Genomic DNA, 11,420 nt, shown 5'->3' with positions numbered 1-11,420 from the left:
TCCACACATTCGGTTTTGCAGAGACTTTTACTATGGATGCCCTTCCTGACACAACCCTATATTTTATCCGGGCTGGGGACGGGCACAGGGAGATCCAGTCCCTGGACCCCTTGTGGCTACATAATTGCGCCCAGGGACTCTCACTGGGTTTATTTCATCGCGCCACCTTAGAAACAAATGCGGCAGTCCTGCACATGGCTAACTAAGCCATCCAGCCGCTATATCGAATATTTAGTCAGTAAATATTGTTATGATATTCAGTCGGATGCCCAAAAACACAAAAGTCAAAAGGTTACGAATGTGCAAAAAATGAGCATTCTTTACACCTAAATCTGAATATATTGTCTAAACTTTGCATCAGACATTAAGAATCCTCAAGCACAAGTGTCATCCTGTGTTGTTTTTGCTGTTTAAAAACATATATTTTTAGGTTCAACTTACTAGTATTTTTTGTTTATTGTAACGATTCAAGTTACTTATTCCGTCCTATTATCTTAAAACAGTTTTCCTCTTATCCAGTGATGTCTGACCTAAAAAGCCCAGAGATTACTATGGGAACGAATACATTTAAAAAGACCATTTGGATGGATCAGATTACCTGAGACTTTAGCTTTGGAAAACTTAAAAAAATAACTTTAAAAAAAATCGTATTGCTGTTGGAGAGCAGCATTTTTATGCTAGTAAAGCAGTGGGCCACCATGTGTGAGCCACTCCAGTACCCCTGGGGCTACAAAGAGCCTGGCCAGGAGTGACGTGGGAGTGCTTTAAAGAAACATGATAAAGGGGATTGACTTTATGGAATAAAGACAGCAATAAAAAAGAAAAACCCTTCCCTGAAAAAAGGACATATTTGTTTGGAAGGCTTAAGCATATAACCTAAATAATAAAATGCAGCTTTTGATCCGGCTATTATTGCAGCAAAGACTCCTTTGATGTTAACTGAAACCACTGGGCAACAATCTGTTTTAAAGCACTGACAAATAAAAGCTTCCTCAGGCAAAACCTCGAAGGTTACCAAGCAGAGAAAGCACATACCTGCTCCATATGCTCATTCAGTACAAATACAATTCAAGAAAACTTGCGTTATCTGTGATAATGCTATGAATGCTATTTACCTTAATTGCTGAAGGGATTTGCTGAAAAGGCAAAATCTTTTTGCAAAATGCTAAATTTTTTTGACCAAATTGGAAAATTTCATTAAATTCGGCCATACCATGATTTTTTTCAGCCTTCCAGAGTGAACTATATCCATAAATGATCATATATTACCTTTGGAACCCTTAAAAACAAATTATTTATGAAATATGAGTTTTTCTTTTTTAGTTTTTTCCTACCCGGGAGTAAAACCTCTCCATTCCTGAGGCTCCGCCTACCGCTGCGTGTAGCTGCTGACCATTTCATGACATCATTCTGGAGTCTGTGGCAGTTTGTCTGCATTTCTCCCACGGAAATAATCTAAACTTCTTCAAAGATGGATACACATACCATCTATCTACCTTTAGGAAGCCCGGTCATCGCAACCTTGCTTCACAACAGAAATACAAGCGGCCAGTGTTGCCAGATAGTGTCAGAGTTTTCCAGCCCAAAAGTCATCAGAAAACCGGCACAGTCTTCCGTAAAACAGAATAAGACAGAGTGACATCATCATCATAAAGTATGCTGTCGTGGTGCAGTCTTTTGTTCTGAAAACCAAACAAAAAAAATCTTTATATTGAGTAGTATTCAAATGTTCTTCTATAAATGTTTTACAAACCATGATCAGAAGTGTTTTTGGTTAGTATGGACAGGTAACAGACATTCTCCAGCCGCGGAGGGGGCGATCGTCCGTATTCACGAATGCCTCCGTTCCGTAACCCCCATGAAAAAAGCAGGACTACTGTAAATCAGCTTCATCAGGCTGAAAATAGGTGTGCTTGAGATCACTTGCCTGGATCATCAGCGAGACGAGGCGGCTGCAGGCGGGGGTGGTGAGATAAAGGCGATCCGCGAGACTGTACGAGAACTGGAAGTCGGGGGTGTAACAAATTAGCCAAAAACGCAAGCCTGTTGCTAAGATAGAAGCTAAACTCTAAGTTGGCCTAAAAAACCCCAGTAAATTAGCCAACTCCAAAATAGCATAAAAAAACGTCTGTAGAGGCCAAGTTACCCAAAGGAGCTAGCATAACGCTAACATAAGAGGTCAATGCCAAATATTTCTGAAAATTATTTTAAAAGATTTAAACATAGCTCATGAATGTATTTAAAGGTGTGTTGCTAATCTGCTTAAAAATACTACATTTGAAGACTTTCTTATTCATTTCCTATGGGGAATATTTTGCTCAATATTTCAAAAACTATAAAGTTTATCAATACCAAAAATACAAGCAGTAATGACCTGATCGAGCTGAACATTTTGATACCAAAACGAAATTGCTGAAAGTGTGATTGAGATGTTCTGTTAGAAGTCTTGCATGTTGTAACGGAATGTTTTCACAGAGCTGTTTTCAGTTTACCCGTTATGGCCTTCTTTTTTTTCCCGCATAACCACAAACTGATAACGGAATAGTTAAGTTTACAGGGTGCAATTGAAACTCCTGCAATGCACAGATCTTCTCAAAGAGCCTCTTTGTTTTTCAATTTTCTAAGCATGTAAAATAGCTTGAAACATGCGGAAAATAAAAGAGGAATCGCAGAACTCTGGTTTCAATGTAGACACAACAAAATGGTTCTCTGTTCGCATCTGCTTTAATGTACCTCAGCACTGTTTTTTTAATGCTCATTATATCACTAAAGGTTAGCCTTGTCAGAGGGGTCATCCAGAACTGATGCAGAGCTCTGTAACAAAAAACATGCGCCCATTGTGAGTGCAAACACATTTTCCAGATCAGTTGAGAGGAATATTTGATGACAGAAGAAGTTCAAAGTGATTGTGTTCCCTCTTCATCACAGAGGATGCCACATCAGAGTGTGTACAGGCGCGACCTTGTCTTATGCCAAAGCCCACGGGTCAGCAATATGGGAGAGGTGCCTGCCTTACTGCCTGATTTACTGTAGGACAAATGGCAGACGCTGTTAAAGAAGGCAACCGGCTCGTCTCTGTGTAAAGAGCCTGTTCCTTATGATTGCTCACAGATCCTCTGAGGTGAGCATCAAACGAAAATGATTCAAAGAAAGTTTTTTTTTTTTTTTTTTTCACATAATCCCTTTCATGATGATTGGCAGTGAGGACATGTGAATAATAGTCTGACTCATTTCCAAAAGTAACAAGCTTATAACAGGACATGGAGTACATGAGGTGAAAGCAGTATTTAATCACATGGATGGACTGTTTTTCAGATATCTATTTAATTTCAATAGAAAGAATCAAACAAAAAAGGATGGTAATATCTACATTGTATAAATTGGACTTTTAAAAAGATTTAGGGCCTTCAGAATTCAGATTTTGTTTCCCTTGATAATCTGGAACAAATTTTCTGTCTGTGTAAACCCAAGCAGACCCTGATCCGGGACCAGGAACCACTCTCTGACCTATCTTATGAGGGGTTCTTAGTTCGTTTCCAATCGGACTGAGCTCCATTTCACTCTGACGTTTCTCAGTCTGAATCACAGACAGTATATAGAGAGAACTGGACAGATTATCCCTCCTCCCTCACGTTCCAAATAGGAAGTACCCGCTGGTCCCAGAAAGGCAAAATGCCATATAGAGAAACAAACAACTATTACTCAGTGATTCTTTCTGTCAGAATAACATGTATGTAACCTCTATCTTCCTCGACCTCCAACCTCGACCTTCCCAAACCAAATGAAGCTTGCAAAAGTAATTCCAACATATGAGAATGGAGACAAACATCTAATAAGAAACTACGGAACAGTTTCTCTTCTTTTGCAATTTTCAAAAATTTAGGAAAAAAAATGTCAGTAAGAAATTACTGGTATTTATTAATAAACAGAACTTATTCAATGATAGGCAATATGGATTCAGACAAAAGAGATTTACATCACGAGAAATTATCAGTACTGGAGAGGAAATCACAGATTCTGTTTCTAGATTTTGACCGAAGGGCAAGACCAGGAGGAGATTCATGGCATGTTTTGGTAATTCACCTCGTAAAAGAAAGAAATAAGACGAGATCTGGACAAAAACATGTCTTCATCTAAAATGAAAATCACTTTAAAACACTACGTTTTGGAGTTCTTATTTCAAAACTGTGGGTTAGGCTTTCATTTTAGTGCCATTTTCACCAATGGGTTGGTGTCCCCCAGGGAAAAACCCAAACTCAGGTAAATGTTGAATTCATGCGTTGTAGGAATAATCAGAAAAATTAAAGATTTATTTCTAGTGGGCCATCTATTTATGGGGAGAGACCTCATTAAAAAAAAAAAAAATATTCGGAAAATCAAAATAGTTTATTCCAGTTCGGGCCAGATTAATTATTTTAAAAGGCCACATTTGCCCCCCGCGCCGTAGTTTGCCCACCCCCTGCGGTAGACCATACCATTTTACTTAATAAATTAGAACAATATGGCATAAGAGATGTTTGGAATCTACCTAAAGGGTAGAAAACAGTTTGTCATGATAAGTCCATCAGCATCAAAGACCAGAATGATTGTTTGTGGTGTCCCACAAGGATCAATATTAGGATAACTTTATTTTTTTGTGATGAAATGAATCAAACGTTTGATTGACAGATTCTCCAGAGTTGTTTTCAGTGTAAAGGGTGTGGCTTTCCAACAGACTTACTCTTGATTTGCAAGATTGGTTGCCATAGAAATGATGACTCAACTCGGACCAATCACTGCTTACTAATGTTGTTTGGTTTTAACGTGGCAAAGTCGGAAAAACCGCGGTGGTAAGGCATTGTCTATGGTTGATGTCACAGCCTTACTTTGTCCATCTCTATATATGTCAATGGTCTGAATAGGCTCAACCAAAACAGGTACCATAGCCAGTCATTATGGGATGTAAAAAGAGTAGAGGAGCAACGATGAGACATGGCAACTCGTTGAAATTTGGTCAGATTAATATAGGCTCATTAAATCAACTTTTAACGTGAAACACATTATTTCCCACGTTTTTTTTCCTGATAATCTATATGTCGTAAACACTTAAATAACACTAAATACCCATTTAGATTAGTCATTTTAATACTTTGGCTCATCTAAAAATAAAACACATGGTGTTGGTAAGGACATGAGTGTTTCATCTACGTTCAAGCCCTTCTGCCTCTCTTATGACTTGCTGCTGGATGTATCATCAAAGCGTTTCCTTCTATCCTAAATCTGAAATTCAGAATCATTCCACATACCTTTGTTGTTGAGCTTTTAAATGATCAGAATGATATATATATATATATATATGTATATATATTTTATGGTGGGGAGTGCTGCACACATGATTCTTCTGCCACAAGGATCCATGAAGACAAAAGTTTCAGCAGAGACGACTAGACATAATATAATTCTTGGCTGCCAAAATAAAAGCCCTGTACAGTACGTTCGCTCAAAGAGCTTCAGAGGTTAAAACATGAGCCAAAGATGATGTAAGCATCAAGGTGACTGACAGGAGAGTTATGTGAATGATAGCTTGAAGCATGAGAGAGACCCAGGGTAATGATGTATCGAGGTGACAGAGGTTGGATGTTGGCAGATTTTGACGTTGTAAGATTATAGAAAAGAAACTATTTACAACATTGTACATTCCCCCTTGATAGTAGCTCTAAAAAGTACTATACTAACATATGTTCCTGTTAAAAAACACACAGACAAGCCAGCACATGGATCTAGTTTTCAGAAAACCTTTCTTCGAATATTTTTCAAACACATTCTTCCCTTACAGGACAAGGCAAGAATAGAGGAAATGTCGACTATAAATAGGAATCAAAAGAACCTCCATCTGTTATTAGAAAAGGATGGCGGACACATTGACATCTTAAAAAGGCAGGAGAGCTTTTGACTATTTTACAAGACAGGTGAAAGAAACACGTGTGTTAAATCTCTGTACTCCTTCACTTGGGTCAGCTCTACCATAAAAGAAAAGAGATTACAAATGGAACTAATGAAGACATTGATCAAAGTCTGTAATGGTAATATGCAACAGGTGTTTTCAGTCCCCTGAAAACACGGCCGACATCATTTCTTCTGTGAACGTCTCATGTAATTCACATGTGCTTTGATAGGAACAACAGACAGGACATATTCCAGCACTTTTCAGTACTAAGTTATAAGCAGTCTGGTTCAACTCTCGGGGAGCATGTGCGTGTGAGGCGCAGAGTCACACAGGAACTGAGAATTTATGGTGCCCTTTGACAATCTGTGGTGAGTTGAAAAGGGCCCACACTGACACACACTGATGGAAAATCAGGCACCTGGATATGAGATGCAATCAAACGATGAAAGACTGAATCTGGAGCATGCTCACAGCGTTTTTCCCCCCACAAAACCATAATTAAAGTGGTTGCTGCTTTTCATTTGGAATTAAGTGAAGAGAAAGAAGGCAATTTAAAAAAGATAATAGAAAACTGGTAAATTAAGCAGTGCATCTTATTCAGTAATTTACTTCTATTTATACTACTACTACTACTAATACTACTACTGCTGCTGCTGCTACTACCATTAGTACTACTAGTAGTAATAGTAGTACTACTACTACTACTACTACTAACAATAAAAGTAATAATACAACTACTACAATAATACAACTCCAGTAGACCTGTACAAAAAGAAAAAAGGACTAATGTATTTATATAAAAAATATTTTAAAACAAAAAATACTTGATAATAATAATAAAAATAAAAAATAATAATAACACACTTAATTTACAACCCAAGTAGACCTATGCAAAAAAATGTAAAAATAAAATAACTTTAAAATACTACTACTACTACTACTACTACTACTACTTCAACCACTAATAATAATAGTGGTAATAATAGTAACAATAATAATAAAAAAAAAGTTCCAACTCAAATAAACCCATACAAAAAGTTAAACAAACAAACCCCCTAAACAAAGGTACTTGTTAAAACATATACAATAATAATAATAATAATGATAATAATAATAATGATAATAATAATGATACTTTAATTTCAACCTCACGTAGACCAATACAAAAGTTATTAAAATAATATGACTTTAAAATACTATTACTACTACTAATGTTAATAATAGAAATAATGATATAAATAAGCGTGTTTTTCCCCCATTTCAAGTAGACCCATAAAAAACCCAAACAAAAAATGTGCTTGTTAAAAATGTATGCAAATTAAAATAACAATCTAATAATAATAATAATAATAATAATAATAATAACAATAACAATAATAATAATAATAATTATTATTTGTAGTAGTAGTAGTAGCAGTATTAGTAGTATTGATTATTTTAGTTTTAAATAGACCCATACAAAAAGTTAAAAGGACAAATGCTTTTAACTTTAAAACACAACAACAAAACAACTACTACTATTAATAATGATAATAATAATATTTTCTTTATAATAATAATAATAATAAACGTTATTTCTAACTCAAACAGAAATATAGAAATGTAAATACCTTTCTTTTTATACTTTTATTTCACAACATATTGGGGTTTTGTTTTATGCATCATTTTATCATAAGTCTCTGTCTGTGTCTGTGTGTGTGTGTGTGGGGGGGGGGGGGTCTTTCTTTTTTTGTCTTGCTTTTTGGTTTTTAAATTTGGATGTACAATGTATTCAATGTGAAACGCTTTGAACTACACTTGGTGGAAAAGTGCTTTTCAAACAAAGTTTGATTTCAATAAGAAGAAGAAAAAAAAACAAGGCTCCGAAGAAGAGATAGAACAAAAGAAGAGAAATGTATTTAATTATCTAAAAGCCCATCAAATAAAATCAAAATACATAGATGCTTTTTGCTTCCTGGCCAACGTGTGAGCAGTGAGAGGAATTGTACCTGCGCCGCACCTGCGCAGTGCAGCATCTCGAGTCTACTTCCGCTTTGAGCCCCGCTTCACTCTGGGATTTGTAGTTTAAGGCGCTCCGCTTTTCCAATCTCCTTTAAGAATCCTCGCCGGACAGAAACTTTACAATGAAACCCGAAACTGTTCGCTTTCCCCTGAAACAAACAACACCAACCCAAACAATTTGCTTTTTCGTATGAGTGAAAAAGTGGAAATCCCCTTTATTCGCGTACTACAATAACCAATGTCTCCCCTAATGAAGGCGAAGCAGTGTAAACACAACTCCAGGAACATGAAAAGATCGGGTGACAGTGAGGGGGAGAAGAAAACAAAGGTATTGGTAGCGTTTTTCTCCGTAAGGTGTGGCAGTATTTCTGAGCCCCGTCGCTCGTTGAATGTCTGACGCTCCCGGTGTGATGCTGCCGGCCGCATTTTGAACGCTAGAAAGCCCCCAAATGTCAGCGCATACCTCACCTTGCCTGTTTCCTTTTATTGTGTTTTCCATTTTCCCCTCAGTCTAGCACAATGAAGATTTACAGTAACATGATAATGGTGCTTATAGCACTCATGCATAATGCTGTGGAAAAGCTGGGAGGTTGCATCATAACGTTTTGGACATGAAACATCATTTCAAAATAAGATACAAAGACACAAGTTGAGGTGGGATCCAAGTGTAGGCTGAAGATAATAACGTCCTTAATTGCGTGACAGATTAGTGAAGCAGCATTGCAAACACTAAAAGTTTGTTTGCAAAGGATTTGTGGTTTAAGGAGGTAACCGCACATGCAGGGATTATGCTGTCAAAGTAAAATAAGCTGTCATAATAGTCTAGTTCTCCTCAAACAGTATATGGAGCAAAATTGAGGCCAATATTTTTTGTAATCCAAATAAAACAAATTGAAAAAGAAATATTGATTTTTGGCCAAAAAAATGTAAAATGTCCAAAACTGTTTGCTATTCCAAAATAAACTTAATTATTTTTGCTTCAAATGTTCAGTTTTTTAGGTTTCAAAATTTCAATAAAAATATTTCATTTTCAAATCTTTTTTTCATTTTCAACTATTTTTTTTGTTTTTGAGTTAGAAAATTTCAGTTTTAAAACTTTTGGCTGCGTTGGGGCGGGGCTAACACGAAGGACCAATCATAAATCCATACGGGGGATAACTTCAGTCCCGGTGGATTCACTGACCCTCAGAACTGTGATAATTATGGTCAGAAAATGGCTGTTTTGTCCCGATATGGGTGTAAAAAGCAGAGTTTTATTATATAAGACATTTTTTTCATGTGATATGAACATTTTTTTTAAATAACTATTACACAGTCCTGCACAATAACTATATATATATAAAAAAAAAGTTAAAACCTTCAACAACGTTTTGGAGGCGTGGTTTGTAGGCAATAAAAGTCTGCTTTTTACACCCATCTTGGAACAATTTCAGCCTATGATACTACAGACTAAACAGCCATATTCAGATCGTAATAATCACAGTTCTCAGAGTCGGTGAATGCACCGTGACTTAAGTTACCACCCTCATCGATTTTGATCGGTCCTTTGTGTTAGCCCCGCCCCCAACGGCTCCAAAAGTTTTGAAACTTAAATTTTATGCATTCGAAAAAGAAAAAAAAAGTTACGTGTAAAAGAATTTTGAAACGGAACGAAAGTTTTGAAATTAATTTTTTTAGTCTCGAAACCTACAACAGAGCATTTGAAGCTGATAATAATTATGTTTATTTTAGAATAGCAAAACGTCTTGCACATATTATTATTGTTTTTTTTTTTTGTTTTTTTTTTGGCCAAACACCAATATTTGTTTTATTTGGGTTTTAAATAACAGTGGCCTCAATTTAGCTCCACAACAGTAGCTCTCCATGGAGATGCATTTGTAACCTCCATGATGGGATACGAGCACATATCTCCACGTCTTCTGTGTGACCCCACTCCCTCTGTCGCTTATGGAGACAGACACCGCCAACGTGCACTTTCTGTGCATCCTGGCAGATGCACAGGAAAGTCTTCTCCGTTAGCGTCTGCCTGTCTGTTCCTCCTCTTATCTCCCCACTTGGATGCTGTCTGCTGTGGCACATGTGTATGGATCATGTTAGACAGCAGTGAAACTATGTAAGACGTGGTTCCTCCTGTTTACCAAAGCAGCTGTGGCGGCCAGATGAGCGGCTCAGAGGAAGAACTCATTCCAGCTGGCCTCCAGGCGATCAGGAAGCACAGCACAGACCTAAAGGCTTATCTTCCCCTCTTTTCTAGATAAATAAAGGGAGATATATGGCAAAATGTCGTAGGAAAATAACAGTATGACTGTAGATTAGCCAAGGAGCAGCCTTTGTGGATTTTTGGCACTTTTCATAACATTGGTGGTTAAAACATTTAGGCTCCCAAGTTTACACACCTGGGGTGAATCTAAGAAAAAATGTATGCCACAATGCTTTTAATAAATTCAGCTAAAACTGTAAAGAAGGCATGAATTAATTTAAAGGAAAAATATATCCCCTTTGTTCTACCTTTTCTGTAAAACTCAGCTGCACAGGGTTTTATTCGGCTTCTTTTCATTTTTATGTTGCTTTTTGTGCAGTTTTCGTGTTAGTAAAAGTCAATGATCATGGATTTGTTGCAACAAAACCACATCTTCTGCTTTTCAGTGTAGTTCAAATAAAATTTTAAGGAATGTTCAAAAGTCTACATCTGCTTTTGTGTATATAGCATATTGTCAAGCTCTTTAGCTATTGATTTCAGTTGGTTTTTAGCCTGGTGTATTGTCTATCTACAAAAATATTTTGCATTTGTGGGAAGAACGTTCTGTTCCACAAGCTTTGAGCCACTAATTATTGTACCTGCATATCTGTGGAGCTAAATCAAGGCCAATATTATTTGAAACCCCCCAAAAACCTGAAATAAATATTGATGTTTGGGCAAATAAAGTAAAATGTGAGAAACTTTTTGTTGTTCTAAAGTAAACTTAATTATTTTCAGCTTCAAATTTTCTGTTCTGTTCTTTTAGGTTTCAAAACTCAAAATTTCCTTTTCAAAACTGTTTTTAACTTTCAACTTTTTTTTTTTTCCAATCTGAAAATTTCAGTTTCAAAACTTTTGGCCCCGTTGAGGCGGGGCTAACACAAAGACCAATCAAAATCCATGAGGGTGGTAACTTCAGTCCCAGTGCATTCACCGACTCTGAGAACTGTGATTATTACGATCAGAAAATGGCTGTTTAGTCTGTACTGTCATAGTCTCAAGTTGTTTCAAGACGGGTGTAAAAAGGCTAAATAATAAAAAATACTTAACAAGCCCCAGTTGTCTCCCGTGGCCTCATGGTTAGTGCGCTTGCACTTTAACGATTTAGCTCCATACATGCTTGCTTTTCCTATTTACCTCATTGGTTTATATTCTTCTATTTTCATAATTCAGGTTCTTCTCCCTCTTCACAAACAGTCTGATGAAAATTCTGTTTTTGGTGTTTTTAACAAGTTCTTGTGGTATTTTCTGATC

The 11,420-nt window shown here is 36.6% G+C and overlaps 1 protein-coding gene across 1 annotated transcript in view; it reads left to right on the top strand.

Moving 5' to 3' along the window:
* The first annotated feature begins 7,933 nt into the window (after window positions 1-7,933).
* The window catches only part of fto (FTO alpha-ketoglutarate dependent dioxygenase), a 163,722-nt gene continuing 160,235 nt past the window's right edge, over window positions 7,934-11,420 (top strand). Inside the window, exon 1 of the mRNA XM_024296160.2 lies at window positions 7,934-8,255. Within this exon, the coding sequence (XP_024151928.1) occupies window positions 8,166-8,255 (90 nt within the window). The 5' untranslated portion in view covers window positions 7,934-8,165. The remainder of the gene's footprint in view (window positions 8,256-11,420) is intronic.

The sequence above is a fragment of the Oryzias melastigma genome, linkage group LG3 (genome assembly GCF_002922805.2).
Source record: "Oryzias melastigma strain HK-1 linkage group LG3, ASM292280v2, whole genome shotgun sequence".
In the NCBI taxonomy this organism is placed as follows: Eukaryota; Metazoa; Chordata; class Actinopteri; order Beloniformes; family Adrianichthyidae; genus Oryzias; species Oryzias melastigma.
The sequence above is the reverse complement of the archived record's forward strand: the minus strand, read 5'-3'. Positions and strand labels throughout refer to the sequence as shown.